We start from the raw sequence: 25,232 nt of genomic DNA, 5'->3' as shown, positions 1-25,232 counted from the left end.
CGACCTGTGTGCCACAACTACTGAGCCTGTGCTCTTGAGCCCATAAGCCACAACTACTGAAGCCTGTGCACCTAGAGCCCGTGCTCCGCAACAAGAGAAGCCACTGCAATGAGAAGCCTGCACACCGCAATGAAGAGTAGCCCCCGCTCGCTGCAACTAGAGAAAGCCTGCGTGCAGCAACGAAGACCCAACACAGCCAAAAGAAAAAAAAAAAGTTATGTACTGCCTTTTGGGGGATACTTGCTCTTAGAATCCAGTCTCATGCTATGAGGAAGCCCAGCCCACATGCTGGTATTCTGGCCAAAAACCAGCCTCAACCTCAACCTTTAAGGTGACCCCAGTGCCAGCCATCATCTGATTGTAAATGCATGAGAGATCCAGAGCAAGAACCATAAATGAAGCCCAATCAACCTCACAACCATGAAAGATAAGAATCAAACTGTTACTTTAAACCATTCAGTTTTGGGGTGATTTGTTATGCAGCAATAGATAACTGGGGCAAATATTATGATCAAAGCTTAATTTTTTCTATATGTATGAATATATAAACAATTAAAAAAATAAAGATCATACTGTTTTGAAACCAATGAACAATGTGAGAATGGTTACCCTTGAGGAAAGGGCTTCTAGCATGCTCTAATGTACTATTTCTTGATCTGGGTGCTGATTATGCTAGTGTTCACTTTGTGAAAATTTGTACACTTTTCTGATATGATATTTATCAATAAATTCAAAATAAAAGTTTATTAAGATAATGTGTATATATACACATAAATTCCTACAAATACATAGAGTTGCTTATATACACATTATAGATGACTATAGATGGCAGTGCATACTCCAAAATATCACACTGCCTCCAAATAGTGGGACTAGGTATAATTTTAACTTTCTTCTTCAGGTTGTAATAAGTACAATCTGAAAAAGTTATAAATGCAAAGAAAAAATTCTTAACTCCCTTTACTCAGTTGTAAAAAAACATTAAACTAGGATGTTAATCAAGAGCTAAACAGAACAAACATCTGAACACATCAAAATAAATGAGTCATGTGATCAAATCCCAACTTAAAAATTTTAGCTATAACTTACATAAAACAGCCATGTAGCAATTCTATTTCCTGTCCCCAGCTCTTTGAAAGCATCTGGCTCATCTTTCTGTGAATAAAACACAACTCAGTGGTATAAAATTCAGAAATGCAAATTCTCCAATGGCAACTAACATCATTAATATGCTGAAAAGTATGCTAAAAACAGCCCCAAAAGGTTCCTTTATGATGTTCAGTGCACTATATACAACAGGCAGTCAGATATTTGTTGGTTGTTGATTCAACTAGTACACTGAATACTTTTGATAAGACCATTCGGGGGGAAAAAACAGATTTGTTAGCCTATATAATGAGAACCAATATCTACGATCCACAGATTATTTTAAAAATTAACACCTATAGTTTTAGCTTCCAAAAAAGCAAGACATGAGTCTCTCAGCTACATTCATAAAGTCAATTCTCTGTGGGTAAAAAAAAATTTACCTTGAGATTTACTTTGAACTCATGATCCATTCAAATGTCACTGCTACTATTCTTGACTGTCTTTTGGTCTGTCAGCACTTTAATCTGGCTGGAGAATTCACGTCTGGCTATTTAAAGCTAAATTAAAATACAGTATAGGCTCTTGGCATTTTCCCAGAAAAATGAAAATCATGTATTTTTCACACAGAGATTTATACACATTGATTTGTCATATCCTCAAATTGTCCGTTAATGTCCTTCAAAGGATGAATGACTAAAACTGTCGTATACCTATACCACAGAATACTACGCAGCAAAAAAAAGGAACACCCTGGTGATATGTTCTGCAAAAACATGGATGAACCTCAAGGGAATTATGCTGAGTGAAAAGAGACAATCTTAAAAGGATACATGCCGTATGTGACATTTACATAACATTTCTGAAATAATTTTAGTGACGAACAGATTAGTGGTTACCAGCAGTTATGGATGGGAGGCAGAAGGGTATATGTAGCTACAGAGCAGTACTGCAAGGGGGTCTTACAGTGATGGTGCGGTTATGTATCTTTATTGTGGTGGTAGTTACATAAAGCTACACATGTAATAAAACTGTATAGACAGACAGACATGAGTGCGAGCATAACTGGTGAAATATGAATAAGCTCTGTTGCTTGTGCCAACACCAATTTCCTGGTTTTGATAGTGTACTATAGTTATGCAAGATGTTAGCACTAAAGGCGCTGAGTGAAGGGTGCATGGGATCTCCCTGTATATTTGGGGGGAAACTTCCTAGGAATCTACAATTATTTCAAAATAAAAAGCTAAGAAAAAAAATTTAGTTACATTAATGTGAGGACTTAAACTGTAGTCTTTCACATCATCCAAGATCCTCAGACATTTTTCTATAATTGAAAACAGATGGAAAAGAGACTAAAAATATATTCTTTGCTAGCCTGCCCAGAGAAAGAGTCTAGGATTCTGGGATTAAACCAGTCAAGGAATTTAATACAATACAGACTGTTTTCTTTCCAAAGAATATACTCTTATTAAAAAATGGTAATAGATCAAGAAGTTTATTAGAATACTTGGCACATTCCTTAGAAGTCATGTAATTATGATAAAGCTTAAATTAAGATTTGGGAATGACAATTTATAGCTTGATATGTTAAAATTACTTAACTTTTTTATTAAAAAGGCTAAATGTTTATTGATCTTAAGCAAGAGTACTTGGGCAAGGACAACTTTTTAACAAACTGCTTTAATATTATTTATTCTCTAGCCTCTGCATCTATTTTATGTTTTTTATCTTCCTGTCTTTCAAAATGTATTCCTGTAATTTCTTCAGATTTATTGCCCAATTCACTAATTCACTGCAGCTGTCTCTAATCTGTTTAACTTATACACTAAATTTTAAATTTCAACAATGTTTTCGGCCTAAAGCTTCTGTTTATTTTTCAAATATGTTAAATCATTTTGAGAATTCATTAATTTTTATCCTCTTTTATTTTTAAAGTATTATATAGTTTTTTTTTCTATTACTCTTAAATTTTATTAATGCCTTCAGTTTGTGCATCATTTAAAACAAGGTATGTGCTTTAAAAAGCATTCTTATACATAAATAGATCAAGAGATGGTTAAGCAATTTATCCCTAAAACATGCACATCATTTTTATTCACGTGTGTATAAGAAAGGGAAATAAGCTTTAAGTCTTTTTCTTGGGATTAAAGACATTTGGAAATTATTATTAAGGAATGCTAAATGTTTTCATGGAACAAATGTGTTTTCCAACAGGAAGTGGTGATGTAATTAAAAGGCATTAGTGTTGATAAAAAGGACTGAAAAAACATTTGCACTATACATGATCACCAGGAAAAGAGTTCCAGGGGGTTGAAAATATATGTCAAATAAATGAATCAGCATGAATTGAAAGGTATAGATGGAAGAATAGGTTGCAGGTGCCAGATTATGTGACACATATAAATATTCAAGGCACATGACTAGACTAAACAGGTGACTAGGTTTTACAGACCAATTTGTTCTTTCATTGGGAAAATAGTCAAATGTAATATAATGTCCATTTACTGGCATTTATTGATAAATAAATGCAATTAGATCTAGGGCAGCAAATGTTGTCCTTTCAGATACACACTAGAAGTTCACACTAGCTAACAGATGCCAGAGTAGCCAAAGCAGTATGATTACACTCCAGTTTTTTCACACTGCAGTTACATGGATGTTAGCTAAAATGTTTTGTATTCTTTCTATGTATCATACTGTCTACTCTCAAGTTTCACAAGAGAATTCTTCAAAACTAGGCAGATTAAAGAACTTAACTAAACTGCAAAGGATGCTCAAACTATTATTCAACACCAGTCAAACCCAAATCCTGGAGTTGACTGCTGACTATATTCAGTTTGGGCTTTTCCACTGTGGTTCTCTTCTTTTTCTTTGGTGAGCCAGAGGAATGTGCCTCCCCACTCCGTCCACTACCCATTCTATTATCTCTACAATTGCCCTAAATATCCACCAAAGAAAAAGGAATATGTAAAAAACCACAACCTTCAACAATATTTAAACCACTGTCTTCTCAAATCAACTGCAATGGGGAAACAGGGGATATCAAGCTCTGCGAGGTTTGTGAAAGATCAAAACTTTCTTCCTAAAAGTTAATAATAGGCAGACAAGGATAATTCTGTTTGCTTCTAAGAGGCTAGCAAAACGTTCCCCATCTCCCTGAGATAAAACGTTTAATACTTTACCTGCTTGGGCTCCTAGAAACACCAACAATTAATTACAATTCCCCAAATAACAACAATTCTCCATGTATATTGTTTCCAAGCACTTAAAACCCTTCAAAATCAAAGGACATTAAGATGAGATGTTAGCAATACTATCTGTCTCTTGAACTTTTGTGTGCACAAAGGTCATCCATAATTTCAGCAGACAGCTCAAAAGACAGGTGGTTTCTACCTTGGTGATAGCTTTGTGCAATTATAAACAAAAATGTATCTATAAGTAGATGACACTAGTTAAAAAACCAAAGAAACAAAACGCCTTTTTAAGGCTACTGCTGCAATAAATGGTTCGGTCTGAAGTGCACTGGAATAAACTGGTTGATAGGACAAAGATAAATCTGGAGGCACAGAACAATATTAAAACAAAAGAGAGAAAGAAGAGGGTTGAAGAGACTGGCAGACACCATCTGTCAGTATTAAAAGGCTTGAATCAAACGGATTGCTTTTAACTCCTTGTTCTCTCGTATCCTTGGTTAATGATAACTTTTTTATTTCTTCACACAGCTTGGCCATGTAAATCTACCACAGAGAGAGAGGTGACACAATAATATAGATGAATACGACTGATATGATGATGATGATGATGATGGTGAGCTTGAGATTCTTCATACACATGGCGCGGGCAAGATTTCTGTTGGTTGTTTTGAAGGTGACGAATCCACGAGATTTTCTGTTTTATCTGTCAATAATTCCAATCTTTCGCCTTGCTGAGCTACCAGATCTATGTTTCTGACCATGATTCCTTTAAGTTCATCCACTTGGGCTTGAGTCTCCATCACTTTATCTAGGCCCTTATTCTCGGAGTGATGCTTCAGCTGTGCAGCCAAGACACTTGAGAATTCACTATTCAAGGCATATGGGAGCCCTGTTTGTGCTCTCGAACCATACGTAGTCTGGAACCTCTTTTTTATCTCATTCAGGAAATTAAAGGCTCGGGGACGCTCAAAATCATCATCAGTGATACAAAGATATATAATCCTGTCTTGGCAGATGTAATGAAACAAATATTTGCCATGTGAGTACGTTAGCTTGTTATTTTCAAAAGGTATCTTAGCCAGAATCTGCTCTGTCACCTCCAGGAAGCTGCCTCCACACCAAGCATGTTTGGCAAGGATAGTGGTTCCCCTGGCAACAACAGCGAAAAGAATGGCCATGGCTTCAATCCGATCTGTCTGGGCACCATGTGAGAACTCGGGGATCGGGACAGAGTTGTGCAGGTTAGCGTGGGCTCGCCAACTGCCCGCTCCCAGAGGAGGCTAGGCTGGACCTATATAGTTATTTTATATTCTGTATCTGATAACTGAAGTATCTAACATCCTGGGGGCATCTGTATCTGTTGGCAGGCCTCTGCTTTCCAACTGCCAGAAAAAGCTCCCCATAACACATCATACTCCAGCTAGGATGCGAGAGGAAACTCTTTTGAAGGGTCTTGACTCAAAGCAGATGATTTTCTAGGCCATTCTTTCTCTGAAGGTGTAATCCTTTTGGAGATTTAGGTTTCATGCAGGGATCTCAGTTCAGTAGCCTACACTATAGCAGGTCCTCTCACAGAGCTGTTAATCCCCAAAGCTCTAGATTCCTGGAGGTACATGCCTCCAGTCTCAGCATTTTTGCTCCCTTTAAACACTCTAATTTTAGTCTCTAGGTTTATCTCTGTTCAGTTTGCCTTTGAGAATTTCCTTTACTTTCTTCAAAGCTCAGCAATGCATTTAAAAGTATCCTAAGTTCTTTTACCGTGTCTCTAGGTATTTTTTTACTGCTTTAAAAGGCTTTACAGAATATCTATTCCACCATGCTTCCACAAATTCCAAATAAGCTATGAATTTTTAATACTAAAAGAAGAGAATTAACATGTCATGCCTAAGCTTCAGTGGAACTCCTTCATTCGCCATTTTTTTTACTTACCCGTGCAAAATCAAAATGGGGTTCATACTGTCCTCCAACTCCATAATTAGCTACCTGAAGGAGAGAAACAAAACATCAATGAAAGAACTATCAAGATTACTATTCAAAAATATCTATGAGTCCCATTTTGGCCTCTTATATATCATGGTTAGGTACTTCTAAATAAATGAGAAATAAAGCATTTTTTAAATCAATAAAGAGTTCCTAAAAAACCGAGGATGAAAAACTAAGGATAGCTACTATATGCTATTATAGAACCTTAGTTAATATGCTTTTCTTTAGCAAATGTTTGGGGGACATGGTTTTCCTTAATACATAAGAAACTAAAATCTGAATTAGAATTTTAGAATTAAAAATTTCTAGAATTAGAATTTCAATATTTTTATTATTAATTTTCACTGAATACTTTCCTTGGGAATTTAAATCAAGACTCATGTTTTCCAAAGCCCAAAATGCTGGCAAACTCCCAATCTACTTTAATGAAATCCAGTTTCCTACATATTTTTTTTTTCTCTACTTAGGTAAAAAAGGGAAGAAGTTAACACCAATTTAATTATTCCTGTTGGAAGGCCCTGACAACTTCATTTGGATGTGACAATGCCCCAGCATGAAGCAGCAAAAGAAAGTAAGAGAAATATTTGGTCTGAGTTCAAGTTCCAGATTTCTTAGTTACAATACAGTATATGTAACTTTGGATACAACCTCAGTTTTCTTATTTGTAAAATAAGGATAATGATACCTTCCTTAACTCCCTCCTTCCACCTCAATATGACAAAATGCTCAGAAAATGAAAGGAGAATGTAATTTAAAGAGCATTATTGATGAAATGAAATGAGTACATAATTAAAAGTGTTGCCCACAGCAAAGTCCAAGTCCTATGTAAATTATTATTACTGTGGATATTTTACTTCTTATGTTGTAGATGCCTTTGTTGGGTTGAATCAGACTATTACGTTAGAAATATATCAAGTAGCCTGAAAGAGCCTGTGAAGGTTTGGCAGGTGAGAATAAATACAAATTAGGAAAGAAAAAGACACATCATAGTTTTTTTAATAATCAAACGAGTACCAAGGAAGTTGTAGATGACCATGGAGTAAATAACTTAATATAAGCAAATTTAAATTCGGGAAGTCCTGTTTTGCACAGTTCCAAAATGCACAAATCTCAGATACCATGGTTTAGCTAACCCTTAACACCAGACCCCCAACGACACAGTGGACATTTTAGTTACCATGTTACATTAACTGTGAGTAATTGCATAAAGTGCAAATATTGCTACCAGCTCTTCAGCCCACAAATTACTATACAAATAACAGCTACATATCATGATCAATGACCAGTCACATCACTTCTTTCAAAGTCTATCAATCAATCAGTGATTGGTCACTGCATATCTGTTATTCAGTTCATGCACAGACAGCAAAGCATGTAGTTATGCTGCCTCCTTATTTCCCAGTAAAAACCTATGTGATATTTTACAAAAACAGACAATTAGAAGAAGAAATTGGCCAACAAGATACAGTACAGCAGAGAAATGGAAAGCAATAATGCTGTAAGTGAAATTCAAATCAAATTTAAATGGGCTTGGTTCCAGGACAAGATGGGGGAGTAGAAGGACCTGAGCTCACCTTTCCTCTCGTGAAAACACCAAAATCACAACTAATGGCTGAACAACCATCAACAAAAAAGACTGGAACCTACCAAAAAAGATATTCTACTTCCAAAGAAGAAACCACAACAAGACAGTAGGAGGGATGCATTCGTGATACAAACAAATCCCATAAGTGTTGGGTGGGTGACCCACAAACTGCAAAATATTTATATCACAGAGGTTCTCCCACAGGAGTGAAAGTTCTGAGCCCCACGTCAGGCTCCCCAGTCTGGGGGTCTGGCATTGGGAGGAGGAGCCCCCAGAGCATTTGGCTTTGAAGGCCAGTGGGGCTTGATCACAGGAACTCCCCAGTACTGGGGGAAACAAACTCCACTCTTGGAGGGCACACACAAGGTCTTGTGTGCACGGGGACCCAGGGGAAAAAGCAGTGACTTCATATGAGCCAGGGTCAGACCTATCTGCTGGACTTGGAGGGTCTCCTGGCGAGGTGGGGGTGGCTGTGGCTCACTATGGGGACAAGGATACCAGTGGCGGAGACACTGGGGAGTACTCACTGGCGTGAGCTGCCCTATAGGCTGCCACTTTGACGCCAAGACCTGGCCCCACCCAACAGCCCTTAGGTGCCAGTGCTGGGACGTCTCAGGCCAAAAAACCAACAGGGCAGGAACACAGGCAGACAGGCTGCTTAAGTCTTCCTGAGCCCACAGCCGCCTCTAAACACATCCCTTGACAGGGCCCTGCCCACCAGAGGGACAAGACCCAGCTCCACCCACCAGTGGGCAGGCACCAGTCCTTCTCACCAAGAAGCCTGCACAAGCCTCTTAGACCAGTCTCATCCACTAGGGGGCAGACACCAGAAGCAAGAGGAACTACAATCCTGCAGCCTGTGGGACCTCAAACACAGAGAGTTAGACAAAATGAGATGGCAGAGGACAATGTTCCAGATGAAGGAACAAGATAAAACCCCAGAAGAACAACTAAGTGAAGCGGAGACAGGCAATCTACCTGAAAAAGAATTCAGAATAATAGTAAAGATGATCTGAGATCTCAGGAAAAGAATGGAGGCACAGACCAAGAAGATACAAGAGCTAGAAGATATAAAGAACAAACAAACAGAGACGAACAATACAATAACTGAAATGAAAACTACACTAGAAGGAATCAATAGCCAAATAAATGAGGCAGAAGAATGGATAAGTGAGCTGGAAGACAGAATGTTGGAAATCACTGCTGTGGAAAGGAATAAAGAATGAAAAGAAATGAAGACAGTATAAAAGACCTCTGGGACAACATTAAATGCACCAACATTCACATTATAGGGGTCCCAGAAGGAGAAGAGAGAGAGAAAGGACCTTAGGAAATATTTGAGGAGATAGTAGCTGAAGACTTCCCTAATATGGGAAAGGAAACAGTCACCCAAGTCCAGGAAGCAGGTCCCATACAGGATGAACCCAAGGAGGGACATGCTGAGACACATATTAATCATATTGACAAAAATTAAAGAGAAAATATTAAAAGCAACAAGGGGAAAGCAACAAATAACATACAAAGGAATCCCCATAAGGTTATCAGCTGATTTTTCAGCAGAAACTCTTCAGGCCAGAAGGGAGTGGCACAATATATCTAAGGTGATGAAAAGGAAAGAACTACAGTCAAAAACACTCTACCCAGCAAGGCTCTTGTTCAGATTCAATGGAGAAATCACCAGATTTACAGATAAGCAAAAGCTAAAGAGAATTCAGCAACACCAAAACAGCTTTACAACAAATGCTAAAGGAACTTCTCTAGGAAGAAAACAAAGGGCCACAACTAGAAACAAGAAAATTACGAAGGTATCACCTCACACTGGTCAGAATGGCCAGCATCAAAAAGTCTACAAACAATAAATGCTAAAGAGGGTGTGCAGAAAAGGCAACCCTCCTATGCTGTTGGTGGGAATGTAAATTGGTGGTGCCACTATGGAGAACAGTATGGAGGTTCCTTAAAAAACTAAAAATAGAGCTACCTATGATCCAGCAATCCCACTCCTGGGCATTTAGGAAGCAACCTAAATGTCCATCAACAGAGGAATAGATAAAGAAGATGTGGTACATATATCAGTGGAATTTTACTCAGCCATAAAAAAAAGCATGAAATAATGCCACTTGCAGCAACATGGACGGACCTAGAGATTGTCATACTAAATGAAGTCAGAGAAAGACAAACATCATATGATCACTGTACATGGAATCTAAAAATGATACAAATGAACTTATTTACAAAATAGAAACAGACTGGCAGACTTCAAAAACAAACTTATGGTTACCAAAGGGGAAAGGTGGGGGGGGGGATAAATTAGGAACTTGGAATTAACATATACACACTACCATATATAAAATAGATAACTAATAAGGACATACTGTATAGCACAGGGAAATCTACTTGGTACTCTGTGATAACCTATATGGGAAAAGAATCTAAAAAAGAATAGATATACATATATGTATAACTAAATCACTTTGCTGTACACCTGAAACTAACACAACATTGTAAATCAACTATACTCCAATACTAAAAAAAACCTCATGCTGAGCCCCCCTCCCCCTGCCAAAAAAGAAATCAAACTTAAATGAAGACACAGAAGAAAAGACTGACAAGGAAAATGCTTCTAACTTTTGCTGTTTGAGAAACTCTAGATACGTAGTCAGAGGAATTTTGTGAAGGTAAACTTACTAACATAAGGAAAGTGATCATGATGAAAAGGATGAAGAAGATGTCTTAGAGGAAGTGACTGGAAAAAAATCAACAATAAAAGATCCCTCAGAGATATTTAACAACATTGAAAGCACAAAGGAATAAAATGTTGAAAGCTGATCCAAACTTAGAAGTATGACAATTTGCAAAGGAAAAGATGCTCACTCTGTATCGTAAGTTTCACAATGAGATGAAGGAACATAAACTATTCTTGGTAAGTGTTTACAAAGAAATAAAACACTGTAATCCTCAATATTTCTAATCTTTTATATTACTGAGACAATTCAATAGGGAAGATTAGTTTTCAACAAATTATGCTGGGACGATTGGCTAACCACATGAAAAGAATGAAGTTGGACCTCTATCTTATACCATATACAAAAATTGACTCAAAATGGATCAAAGACCTGAATGTAAGAAATAAAACCATAAGAACTGTAGGAAAAACCATAGGTGTAAATCTTTATGTCCTTGGATTAGGCAATGGTTTCTTAGACACCTTAAGCAAAAGCAACCAAAAAAAAGACCTATCAGACTTCATAGAAATTAAAAATTTTTTGCCAAAGGACACCATCAAGAAAGTGAAAGACACACCACAGAATGGGAGAAAATATTTGCAACCCATACACCTAATATGGGTCAAGTATTCAGAACATATAAATAACACAACTCAGCAATAAAAAGAAAAACAAGCCAATAAAAAATAGGCAAAGGATTTGAATAGAAATTTTTTCAAAGATATAAAAATGGCTGGGGCTTCCCTGGTGGCACTGTGGTTGAGAGTCCACCTGCCAATGCAGGGGACACGGGTTCGAGCCCTGGTCCGGGAGGATCCCACATGCTGCGTAGCAACTAAGCCCATGTGCCACAACTACTAAGCCTGGCTCTAGAGCCCGTGCGCCACAATTGCTGAGCCCGTGCTCTAGAACCCGCGAGCCACAACTACTGAGCCTGTGTGCTGCAACTACTGAAGCCCACGCGCCTAGAGCCCATGCTCCGTAATAAGAGAAGCCACCGCAATGAGAAGCCCATGCACCACGACGAAGAGTAGCCCCTGCTCACTGCAACTAGAGAAAGCCTACACGCAGCGACAAAGACTGAACAGAGCCAAAAATAAATAAAATAAATAAATTTTTTAAAAAATGGCCAATAACTCATGAAAAGATACTCAACATCATTAGCCATCAGGGAAATGCAAACAAGAACCATGATGAGATAGCACTTCAAACATATTAGAATGACCTTAATAAAAAAACTGGACAAGAACAAGCATTGGCAAGGATGTGAAGAAAATGGAACCCTCATACATTGCCAATGGGATTGTAAAATGGTGCAGCCATTCTGGAAAACAGTTTGGCAGTTCCTCAAATATTAAAGTTACCACATGACCCAGCAATTACATATGTAGGTTTATACCCAAGAGAAATTTAAATGACATTTGTACGAAAATTTGTAGACAAATAGCATTAGTCTTAATAGCCAAAGAGTGGAAACAATCCAAAAGCCCTCCAACTGATAAATAAAACGTGGTATATCCAAACAAGACAATGTTAATGTTATTCAGCCATGAAAAAGAATAAAGTGCTGATACATGCTACAACATGGATATACCTTAAAAACATTGTCAAGTGAAATAAGCCAGATACACTAGGCCACATATTGTATTACTCCATTTACATGAAATATTTAGAATAGGCAAACTTACATACAGAAGGTAGAGAAGCAGTTGCCAGGGGCACTAGGGAGGGGGAATGGAGAGTGACTACTTAACTGGGGTTTCTTTGGAGGTGATGAAAATAGTGGTGATGATTGTACAACCATGTGAATATTAAAACCAGGGTAAATTTTATGGTATGTGAAATATTTCTTACTAGAAAACAGAAAAAAATAATTTATTAAAAAAAACAAAAACTGGGCTTCCCTGGTGGCGCAGTGGTTGGGAGTCCGTCTGCCAATGCAGGGGACACGGGTTCGGGCCCTGGTCTGGGAAGATCCCACATGCCATGGAGCGGCTGGGCCCATGCGCCACAGCTACTGAGCCTGCGCTCCAGAGCCCACGTGCCACAACTACTGAGGCTCCCGCGCCTGGAGCCCGTGCTCCACAACAAGAGAAGCCACCACGAGAGGCCTGCGCACCGCAATGAAGAGTGGCCCCCGCTCGCCCCAACTAGAGAAAGCAACGAAGACCCAACACAGCCAAAAATAAATAAATAAAATAAAAATAATTAAAAAAAAAAAAAAACTGCCATGGCCACCTGACAGGCCTAGGAATGAAAAAAAAAAATCACAGTGTACTTAATAAATACTAGTTTTACATATTTTTCATTTCCCTGTAAGTTTATACTCAACAGTAAGAGTTTTTAATGTCTTGACAAAAAATTTTAAAGGTCACAGAACAATTTTTCCTACTGATTATTAAGATCACTGTATATGGTTTCAGCTTATATATTCACTTTTACAGTCTCAAAGTATCATGCAAATTGAGTACTGCCTGTATAGTGACAGAAAAAATCTCATCTGAAGCATCTTTTGAAGAAGTGTAGGACGTGATTACCTACCTGTAATTCCTCTGCTGTGGAGACATCTAGTCCTGTTAGATCTTGTATTCTCATATTAATTCGAGACACCACAGGGTTTTCATAGCCAGAGAGCCAGGCACTAAAAACAAGAAGAAAATTATTAGTTTTACTGATAAAGTTTCAATACATGAGGACCAATAGCTGTCATTTAAAAAGCCATAATATACAGGACATTAAGGCTTTATCTATAGGCATTTACTTCATTTACTTCTTTGATACGATTTTTACTAATGATGCTATAATTTTTAAAAGATGTTACATTCTACAGTTAGAGGTTGGAAAGGGAAAAAAACTAATATCATTTATTACTGAGTTTTTATGAAAACAGATGGATTAATGTAAGAAGACTATATAGGACTATCTACACTGAGAATTTTTTTTAATTCTGGAAAAATACATACATCAAAATGAAAACAACTGTTCCTTTTAGATAAGGTATAGGAACTGGCCAGGGTGAAGGTCATAGGGGTTTTAGCCTGATTTATATAATGCTAATGTTTTATAAGAAAAATTCATGTATTACTTGCCTACATAAAAAAGTTTTAAAAGGTACCCAACACACCCAGTAGGATGGCTATAACCAAAAAGGTGTACAATAATAAGTGTTGGTGATGATGTGAAGAAATTAGAACCCTCATATATTGCTGGTAGGAATGTAAAATGGTGCAGCCACTTTGGAAAACACATTGGCAGTTCCTCAAATTGTTAAACACAGAGTTACCATATGACCTAGCAATTCCACTCCTAGGTGTATACCCAAGAGAAATTAAAACGTGTGGTCATACCAAAACTTGTACATAAGTATTCATAGTAGCATTATTAATAATGGCCAAAAAGTGGAGATAATACAAATGTCCATCAACTGATGGACAGATACATAAAATGTTATATATCCATAAGACAGATTATTGTGTCATGAAAAGGAAGTAATGATACATGCCAGCACATGGATGAACCTTGAAACCATTATGTTAAGAAAGATAAGTCAGACACAAAAGGTCACACATTATGATTCCATTAATATGAAATGTCCAGAACAGGCAAATCAATACAGAAAGTTGATTAGTGGTTGCCACGAGAAGGTGGTATTAAGGAATGACTCCTAATGGGTACAGGATTTTCTTTTGGGGTGGTGAAAATGTTCTGGAATTAGATAATGGTGATGACTGCACAGCTAAAAAAGACTAAAAACCACTGAACTGTATACTTTAAAGGGTGAATTTTACAGTATGGGAACTATATAGCTCAATAACATGGCACAGCAAAATTCAACTCTCTCCTTTACATATGCTTTTTCCCAGTCTGTCAGACTTTTTCTTTCTTCACTTCTCTCATCAAGCTTTGGTCCATCATTTCAACAGTATTCTTTTTTTTTTTTTGGGCCGCGCCACGCAGCTTGCAGGATCTTCGTTCCCCAACCAGGGATCGAACGTGTGCCCCCTGCAGTGGAAGCGTGGAGTCCTAACCACTGGACCGCCGGAGAATTCCCTCAACAGCATTCTTGATTAAAAGCCTAAACTCACCTGTCTGGCAAAAAACACAAGCCTTATGAATTTCTTTTCTCCAAGCTTATACCTATATCACCAAATCGTATTGGAAAAAGTCATGAGATAGGGCAGATATGTTCCACTAAAAATTCATGAACACTGGGACCTCCTTGGTGGCGCAGTGGTTAAGAATCCACCTGCCAATGCAGGGGACATGGGTTCAAGCCCTGGTCCAGGAAGATCCCACATGCCACAGAGCAACTAAGCCCTGTGCACCACAGCTACTGAGCCTGCGCTCTAGAGCCCGCGAACCACAACTACTGAACCCACAGGCTGCAACTACTGAAGCCTGTGCACCTAGAGTCCGTGCTCCACAACAAGAGAAACCACTGCAATGAGAAGCCCACACACCACAATGAAGAGCAGCCCCGCTCGAAGCAACTAGAGAAAGCCCATGTGCAGCAACGAGACCCAACACAGCCAAAAAAAACAAAAAACAAAACAAACAATCATGAACACTAACTCCAAATGGGCCTTACTCTTTCTCTCGCCTCTATTCTGAACCCCAACCCACCTCAGACTCCTTTACTCAGTGGATTACATATCTCCTATGTCACAGATAAAATAGAAACCATACAATCTTTTCCTTATACATAGTTCATTCTAGTTCATTCCAGTTCCAAGAGGAGATTTCTCTCCATTATCTAAGGCCAATCCTCTGCCTTAGATTCTATTATCTCCTGCCATTTTAGGAACCATAAATCATTGATGAGCCCTTCTCTCTCTCATATAATCAACATCTCTTCTCAATAATTCCTCCCACAGCTTTTAACGGGGCTTTAGACTCTCCCATTAAATAAATAAGCAAAAATTTAAATTTAAATTAATTTAAATTAATTAAATTTAAATTCTTTCCCTCAATTCTCTCTCCAGCCACCAACTTCTTTCTCCTCCATCTTCAAGTTAACCTTTTCACTGACTCCTCACTTCTCAATCCATTCCAATTTAGCTTTAGTCCCCATCACTCCATCAAAACTGCTCTTGCTAATATCTCACCCATAACCCTACTATGCTACTACATCTAACAAGATTTTCCCATTCTCATAGTATTTGCTCTTTTAGTAACATTTCAGAATGTTCATCCTTCTTGAAACTCTCCTCCTGACTCATTCATTCTCCAGGTATTCCTTTAGTCTCTCTGGATGTTCCCTCCTGGTCTCCCTCAGCCTCTCACACTGTATTTTGCCTTTCTCCCAGTGCCCCAGCAGCACTTATTCAACAATGTTTCTTCTTGCCCAAAGGCTAGTGCACATGCTCATCTCTACCCAGAGTATTCTTCTGCTTAACTTTGCAAATTTAAGGCTTTGGATTATCATTTTAGTCGTCTCTTCTTCAGAGGAGCCTTCCTTGACTCCTCCTGTGCCAGACCAGGTTTTTGTTTTGTTTTGTTTTTGGAACAGTAAGAGGAAAAAGTTTTTAAGTCATCACATGAAATTGACATGACATGCTATTAGAAGTGAAAGAAGATAAATAATATAGTTACAAAATTTACATTTCTCATTACAAAATTTACATTTCTCACATCCATTTCAGAGGAAAATGCATTAGGATTCCTCTTGATCTGATGGGCTGATTTCAGTAAAATCATTTTTTTTAATAGTAAATAACAGTATATTTTCTCAGACTGCTAAGAAGTGGTCAGAAAGGCAACTATAAAATCTATAATGAAAACAACTGACAGGATTAGGGCTGTTTCATGAAATATTAAGAACTATATCTCTTTTTTGGCTGTTAAATCAATGCACCTTTTCACTGGTAAAGCAATTGTTTACTGTACCAGAGAAAAGGTGCACTGATTTAAAGAGCTTCTTCTTAAGTAATATACATTCAATTGTTCAAAACTGAAGTGAGTTTTCTTTCTAATGTTGCCCTCTTTTGGAGAACAAGCAAATATCTTTGTCTTTTGTATACAGTTAGGCAAATATTGTGAAATGCAGCTATTGTGATCTAAATTTTATTCCTTCACAATTAAACGGGGGCAATTATTATTATTAGGAATAAGCCTTTGAAACACTTCCAGCTTTTAAAACAGCAAGGCTTCTGAATAACTTCTCAAAACTAGCTTTCCATTTTGGTGCATGACCTGATACCTGACATATTTGATCTGTATTTTAGTCATTTCTTCTAATATCTACACTTTGCCTTCAATAAGTGTTAGTGTTGTGGTTTCAAACAATTTTTACATATAATAGAGTAAGTTTTCATTTCACCGAATTGAGTTTTTCCACTCATATACCTGTGGAAGGTAATTTGAGCACACACATATTTGCATACATATTTGTGTGTATACATATACATTTTTTAAAGTAAGTCGCTTTTACCATTAAAGCTAGACAACAGGGGTAACTACGAGGAACAGTTTGTCTTCCTTAGAAATCCTTTTCTAGGTTGAGAAGGGCAAGTACAATTTGCTGAAGGATTTGATGAAGCTCTAGTCTTTTCATCATGTGTTAATCCCACGCTGTCATGTCTTATCACCACAGCTACATACATGTCCACTTCCTCAGTAGCACTAGCCTCGAGGGTAATGTCTATCGTAAACAGGACATTGTTGACCGAGCACTCAATACTGTTCACAATCATTCAGCAACTCATTCTCCACTTTGCCCAATCTTGGTATCAAAGTAACATTGACAACTCACCAATATCTTCCTCTGTACACTGCCCAAGTACTAGTTTCTGTGCTCCCACACTCCCTGAAGAATAGATATACACGTTCATTCCAGCTTCTCCATTTCCTAACTGCTGGAACTACATCTTCAAAGAATGCTACTTTCATGCACCCAGCTGTGAATGCTGCTCGCCACGTAGCCCTGAAGTTATTTCAGTACCAAGGTCTTTCTTTCCAGAGACATTTGCCAGCACACATTATCTACCACAGCACGGACCATCTATTTTGCATCATCCACTCCATTTCCCAAATGCTGCAGGGATCAGAATACCCCAACCCCATGGGAATCCTCTTCAGCCTGTTTCCTCAAAAGACTGAGGTCCTGGGACTTCCCTGGTGGTCCAGTGGGTAAGACTCCACACTCCCAATGCAGGGGGCCCAGGTTCAATCCCTGGTTGGGGAACTAGATCTCGCATGCATGCTGCAACTAAGAGTTTGCATGCCGCAACTAAGAAGTCCACATGAAGCAACTAAGAGTCTGCATGCTGCAGCTAAGAAGCGTGCATGCCACAACTAAAGATCCTACATGCCACAACTAAAGATCCCACATGCTGCAACTAAGACCCAGCACAGCCAAAATAAATAAATATTAAAAAAAAAAAAAGATTGAGGTCCTGCTGACACTCCTCTTCTTTCCAAGAGGAAAGAAGTATCTTTGTCTCTTTGTTAAGATACTCAATGTTTTCTTTGATGTAAAGAAATTAAGTGTTCGTCACAAAACTAATCAAGCTTGTGGTACCTTTAATATCTAATGGATCACGGTGACTTTGGTGGGCACCTACTGGATGCTACTATGAGAATCACCCTAGATTGGGAGGTGGGAGGGTAGTGGCACCTGTGCCTGCAGAACCATCGTGGGCGTCTCACAGCCCTCCATTAATCTCAGGGTTGGCAACTACCTGCAACCCGAAGCGCATCAGGGAGACCCTACCTCCATGCATCTGGAAGTGGAGAAGGCAGCCACCCCAGTATGTTTTTATAGTACTACATATCCTTCCTTTGTGGCATTTACAACAATTGTACATTAATTTGTTATTTGATTAAGGTAAGACATCTTCATTCAACTACTAGTTCCAAATACATATAAATTCTGCCTGGTTTTGCTCACCACTATATCCATAGTGCCAGGCACATAGTAGATGCTCAATAAATATTTGCTGAATGAATGAATCCTGAAGACGTCTTAGAACTAATCCAAGATTTATTTTACTTTACCATAAGTATTTGTCTGATGATCTCATGCAAATTTATAGGGATTGGCCAAGTAGAATTCCTCTGTGTCACAGAAATAGGAAGAATCCAAGAATTTTATTTTTATAAAGGATGTAGCTGATAAATATACTAAGAACTTATTTCTTCCAATTCTGACCAAGTTCCTGGTAGAACTAATCTCGTATGTCAATGTACCTTTTTTTTTTTTTTAATTATTATTTATTTATTTATTTATTTTTTGGCTGTGTTGGGTCTTCGTTTCTGTGCGAGGGCTTCCTCTAGTTGCGGCAAGCGGGGGCCACTCTTCATCGCGGTGCGCGGCCCTCTCACTATCATGGCCTCTCGTTGTGGAGCACAGGCTCCAGACGCGCAGGCTCAGTAATTGTGGCTCACGGGCCCAGCCGCTCCGCGGCATGTGGGATCTTCCCAGACCAGGGCTTGAACCCGTGTCCCCTGCATTAGCAGGCAGATTCTCAACCACTGCGCCACCCGGGAAGCCCCCTCAATGTACCTTTTTTGCCTAGCAACAATTTCATAGATTTTTGAATTTTATAAGCAACCAACTACTGACTTGATTTTTATAGATAACTGCAACACAAGATTGGCAAGTGTTCTAATAAAGTTTCAAACTAAATACATCTTGATAAAATAACTGTTCCTATTTCATCCTGGAACCTATCACCCAAGAGAACCTGTCTTCTGACATCTTCAACTCTCTTCCCTGCTACCACCAATTCTTAAGCATCTATTCTTACATTTTTCTCTTGTACTTTGGTAGAAGCATTGTCCTTCAGCCTTTCAGAGGCTGGAGCGTCTATCCATACTTTTGAATCTACCTTTTCCATTGGCCTTACTCCAGCAGTTATTGGCTCCCTTTCTATCTTTAATCTTTTCCTTGCTTACTAACTCTTCAGACTGAAGTCCCCTGTTATCAAGAACACATTTACTTTTGCCATTTTAGCAAATTATCATTCCAATCTTTTACTTTTATAGTTTTAAAATTATGGAAGCAAGAAATGCTTGTTATATTCAACAAATGGTTCTAGGACACTGGATAACCATATGCAAAACAAAGAAGATGGACCCCTACCTCACACCATAATAAAAAAATTAACTCAGAAGGGATTAAAGACCTAAATATATAAGCTAACATTACAAAACTTTTAGAAAAAAAAATTGGCGTATGGTTTACCTATGACCTCAAAAGTACAAGCAGCAACAACAAAAATAAACAGGACATCATCAAAATAAACGTTTGTGCCTCAAAAGACATGAATTTCAGAACAGCATTATTCATAATAGCCAAAAAAGTAGAAATAACCCAAATATCTATCAACAGATAAGACAGATAAAAGGTGGCATATCCATACAAAAGAATGTTGTTCAGCCATACCTTGAAAACATGCCAAGTGAGAAGCCAGACACTAAAAGTCCATGTAGTATATAAAAAATATCCAGAAGAGGCAAATCCATAAAGACAGAAAGCAGATTAGTGGTTGCCCAGGGCTGGGGCAAGGAGAGGACTAAGGATTGAGGGGTTATGGCTAAGGAGTATAATGAAAATGTTCTAAAATTAATTGTGGTGATGGATGCACAAGTCTCTGAATATACTAAAAACCACTGACTTGTACACTTCAAATGGGTGAATCAATAAAGCTATTTTTTAAAGAAATACTTATTATAAACATTTCAAACACGGTGGCGCAGTGGTTAAGAATCCACCTTCCAATGCTGGGGACACGGGTTCAATCCCTGGTCAGAGAACTAAGATCCCACATGCCACGGGGCAACTAAGCCCGCGCACTGCAACTACTGAGCCTGTGCGCCACAACTACAGAGAAGCCTGCGTGCCGCAAATACAGAACCCACGCTCTCTGGAGCCCACACACCACAACTGGAGAGCCTGCGTGCAACAACTATTGAGCCTGCATGCTCTGGTGCCCATGCACCACGACTAGAGAGAAGCCCACACACCACAACGAAGAGCCCCTGCGCTGCAACGAAAGATTCCACGTGCCACAACTAAGACCCAACGCAGCCAAAAATAAAATAAAATAAATAAATAAACAAAATTTTAAAATTTTCAAACAGTATAAAAGTGTATGAAGTTCCTTTCCTAGTCCCACTCCCCACAGGTAAACACTATTAACAAATAGATATGTATCCTCTCAACATTTCTCCCCCGTGTATAAACAAACATACAGAGAGAATTAAAAAAAAAAAAAAAAAAAAGAATCCACCCTTCAATCTTCCACCATAATATACACATACACTTTTTCCCCCTGAAAATACTTCTGACATCTTTCCTAGTCAATACACATAGCACTGCCTCATTTTTTAAAAATTATTGTGGTTAAAAAATACACAACATAAAATTAACCACTTTAACCATTTTTTAAAAATATGGTAAAATACACATAAAATTAAGCACTTTAACCATTTTTAAGTGTACAATTCAGTGGTGTTAAGTACACTCACAAAGTCATGCAACCATCACCACTATCTATTTCCAAAACTTTTTCTTCATCCCAAACTGAAACTCTGTACCCATTAAACAGTAATTTGCCATTTCCCTCTCCTCCCAGCCCCTGGTAACCTCTAATACACTTTTTGTCTGTATGAATTTGCCTATTCTAGGTACCCCCTGTAAGTAGAATCATACCATATTTGTCCTTTTGTACCTGGCTTATTTCACTTAGTATAATGTCCTCAAAGTTCATCCATGTTATATAGCATGTATCAGAATTTCATTCCTTTTTAAGGCTGAATATAGTCCATAATTTGTTTATACCACATTTTGTTTAACCATTCATCCATTAATGGATACGTGGGTTGCCTCCACCTGTTGACTACTGTGAATAACGCTGTTATGAACATGGGTGTACAAGTAATCTGTTTGAGTCCCTTCTTTCAATTTTTGGGGGTATATACCTAGAAGTGGAATTTCTGCATCATATCATAATCCTATGTTCGACTTTGTGAGGAACTGCCAGCCTGTTTTCCACAGCAACTGTAACACTTTACATTTCCATTCCTCATTGTTTTTTAAATTACTGCTTTTCTTTTCAAAATAAAATACCTTTAATTTCAAAATGACCATGAAGGTCAGTCAATAAAGCACTGGTTAAATAAGGTTGTTTCTAATTTTTCTCTAGTACAAACAATATTGTAACAGAAATTTCTGTATATCTTTGCATACTTATGGGAGTATCTCTGTAGGACAAATTCCTAGATGTGGAACTGCTAGATGACGTTTACATTTTGATAAATGATGTCAAATTGCCCTCCAAAAAAGTTTCAGTGATTTATACTTCTATCAACTGTTTATGAGAGTGCCCATTTCATAAAATCGTTGCCAGTATCAATCTTTTCAATCTTTGCCAATCTTAGGGCAAAAATATTTTAATTTTTTTACTTTTTAAAAGAAGTTTTAATCTGCACTTCTTGTTATATCACAAATGATCTCAATAGAAGGTTTGAGGCTTAGCAGTTAAGCCTCAGATGAGAGAAAGTCATTGATAACTGCAGCTTAAAAATAAACTTATCTTAATTGTGGTTCTGCCATAGTCATTAGAGAGGAAAATGAGTTCTACATAGGAAGTTATTTCACTTAATTTGACTTTTACATGAAAACCTCTCCAAAATATACTAAGATTTTCCTAAGCTGGAGAACTCCATATGTTTAAAACATTTCATTCATCTAGATCCCACCCTTAAAGCATTACTGCTAATCCGTCTTCAGCAACATTATTGTAGACCTATCGGGTAGTTGAAGAAATTAGCTCTGAGTTGTTTTAAAATTTAAAAATTCAGTGGAGACAATGATACTGTAATATGTTAACTGTCAATTCTTTAGGATCTGGAAGTCTTACTCCTACATTAAATTAAGTAATCAGAAATCAACATTCTTTCTTCTAGTACCCAGTGCTTTAACTGAGTTAGAATGTAAAGTTATAGTATTTACTGTAACAGGAAAAAAATCATTTGAATAACATTCTTTATCTTTTGTACAATTATAATTGAAAATGTCAACTAAGTTTTACAGTGTTTTTTCCACAAAACATAATTTAGTGCCAGGAGAAAAACAGAATTCTTTCTCCAGATAATTTTATATGTGTCCCTTTTTTCCATTAATAACTAGATAACCCAAAATATATTTATTTTGTTCTTAATGATAGGAAAGTGAGAGCTAAGTTGTGCATGCAGAGTAACATTGCAATATTTTTTTTTTTCATTTCTAATGAATTTCTACTGTTGAAAAATCTTTATTCTTTTAATATATGCTTTTTAAAAATATCACTGGAATGCTTTATTTAAGTAAGGAGAAACATTCTCACACTGCATGACTATATTTCTAATACTAAGGAAGGCATGCTCAAGTAAATAGACAACACCATTTTGGAGGTTTTGAAGATTGTTATAAAACCTCCAAAGGAAATATGATTAATGTAACTTGAATGCCACTATGTGATTTTTTGCAAAGGCAAAAGATAATGCAGGGCCCAAAGTGCCAATTACAGAGGGCAAAACTTTCAATAATTCTTCTCTATGTGCTTAATAGTTAACAAAGAAAGGCTAATCATCCAGACTGGGAATTTATCCAGTCCCTTTGGTTCTTAGTGGGACCATTATACAACACTACAGATCTATCCATTTCAGTTATCTCAATCTGAGAACCACTGTTCTACCCAATAGAAGGCAATGCTGTTGTCAAAAGTTATGCCAGGGCTTCCCTGGTGGCACAGTGGTTGAGAGTCTGCCTGCCAATGCAGGGGACGCGGGTTCGAGCCCTGGTCTGGGAGGATCCCACATGCTGCGGAGCGGCTTGGCCCGTGAGCCACGGTTGCTGAGCCTGCGCGTCTGGAGCCTGTGCTCGGCAACGAGAGGCCGCGATAGTGAGAGGCCCGCGCACCGCGATGAAGAGTGGCCCCCGCTTGCCACAACTAGAGAAAGCCCTCGCACAGAAACGAAGACCCAACACAGCCATACATACATACATACATACATACATAAAAAAAAGAATGTAAGCAGACAAGAATAGCATTAAAAAAATAAATAAATAAAAAATAAAAATAAAAAAAGAGTTATGCCAATTTGGACTTCCCTGGTGGCGCAGTGGTTAAGAATCCACCTGCCAATGCAGGGGACACGGGTTCCAGCCCTGGTCTGGGAAGATCCCACATGCCGCTGAGCAACTAAGCCCGTGCACTACAACTAGTGAGCCTGCGCTCTAGAGCCCACAAGCCACAACTACTGAGCCCGCGTGTCACAATTACTGAAGCCCGCGCACCTAGAGCCCGTGCTCCACAACAAGAGAAGCCACTGCAGTGAGAAGCCCGTGCACCGCAACAAAAAGTAGACCCTGCTCGCCACAACTAGAGAAAAGCCTGTGTGCAGCAACAAAGACCCTACACAGCCAAAAATAAATAAATAAATTTATTTAAAAAAATTATTCATTAAAAAAAATTATGCCACTTTAAAAAAAATCTGATATCATTCAAAGCTATTTGCGGGGGGGGGGTGGCAGTGGGATGAATTGGGAGATTGGGATTGACATCTATACACTAATATGTATAAAATAGATAACTAATAAGAACCTGCTGTATAAAAAATAAAATAAAATTTAAAAAAACAAAGCTATTTGCATTGCCCTCTATATTGTAAAAATATTAATATATTTTTACACTGTATTTGCTCCTTATTAACATGGGGAAAATTAAATCTTAAGCATAATAAAATATCATACTGTAGGAATCTGTACTTGAAAGTAAAAAAAATGAAATCACTTCCAAGAAGTGATTCTGATTCCACCAGAATCAAAGAAGCTTTTTCTATCATACTAAATAGACTGTTTATTTGCATATCTCATTGTTTATATTGCTTTAACTGGACTTATGAGCTCAAATAACTAAACTGTCTTCTCAGAGCATACAACTGAATGTTTACCTCTCAAAAACTAAAATTCCATTTCTCTGATTTAGCCAAAATTATTAGCTTCTCCATTAACAAGTTGTAGTAAATTTTTTTTTTTAAATATTGGAAAAGACAGAAAATGATTTGCCAAAAGTTCACAGATAGTCAATAAAGTAAATTAAAACTTTATGTTTTCAAACAGTAATGGATTTCCACACATACTTTGCCCAAAGAAAATTCTATTTGCTAGAACACTGGAACATATTTTTACTTCCACAGATGATGATGCAATCACTTAAGAAATTTCTCAAAATACAGATATTTGAAATTCCCTTCTGAGCCTTTCAAAATACAGATGTTCCCAGAGTAAAAGGGATCACATTAACTGACATCAGTACACATAAACTCTTTCTGCTATTTTGCATTTGAGATGCCTTCTTCAGAGGCATAAAATACGAAGGAAACAGAAAACACTCAATTATTACACTTGTAAAATCTTCAAATTCAGATTTACAGTGATGGGTAGAAAATGTCTTGACATAGCTATTAAATTTCCAAAATAGTAGAAACTTTTAATTTGTTAAAATATGAAATGTATTAGATATTTTATGGAGCAAATTCCTTCCTTAACAGTTAAGAGCTCTCTCTCAACATATATATTTTATTTTTAAAAGGGCTGATGAACAATTTTCCTCAAGAGTAAAGATGAAAATCACTGTGCTGTGGAACTCTTTTTTTTACTTTACTACGTTGTTT

At 37.7% G+C, this 25,232-nt stretch overlaps 1 protein-coding gene and 2 pseudogenes across 3 annotated transcripts in view; all 3 read right to left on the bottom strand.

Annotated features, from left to right (window-relative positions):
- P4HA1 (prolyl 4-hydroxylase subunit alpha 1) overlaps positions 1 to 25,232 on the bottom strand; it is an 86,961-nt gene that overhangs the window by 4,778 nt on the left and 56,951 nt on the right. For all 3 annotated transcript variants that reach the window (XM_007167686.3, XM_007167685.3, XM_057530361.1), the window contains exons 10-12: positions 13,113 to 13,212; positions 6,210 to 6,263; positions 1,090 to 1,155 (exon numbers count right to left, since the gene is read on the bottom strand). In XM_007167686.3, coding sequence (XP_007167748.1) covers positions 1,090 to 1,155; positions 6,210 to 6,263; positions 13,113 to 13,212 — 220 coding nt within the window. The remainder of the gene's footprint in view (positions 1 to 1,089; positions 1,156 to 6,209; positions 6,264 to 13,112; positions 13,213 to 25,232) is intronic.
- LOC130705000 (vesicle-associated membrane protein 7-like) lies at positions 2,887 to 6,188 on the bottom strand (annotated as a pseudogene).
- LOC103013291 (enolase-phosphatase E1-like) lies at positions 16,949 to 17,798 on the bottom strand (annotated as a pseudogene).

Source organism: Balaenoptera acutorostrata, chromosome 16 (assembly GCF_949987535.1).
Source record: "Balaenoptera acutorostrata chromosome 16, mBalAcu1.1, whole genome shotgun sequence".
Taxonomy (NCBI): Eukaryota; Metazoa; Chordata; class Mammalia; order Artiodactyla; family Balaenopteridae; genus Balaenoptera; species Balaenoptera acutorostrata.
This window is presented reverse-complemented; position numbering and strand designations above follow the sequence as displayed.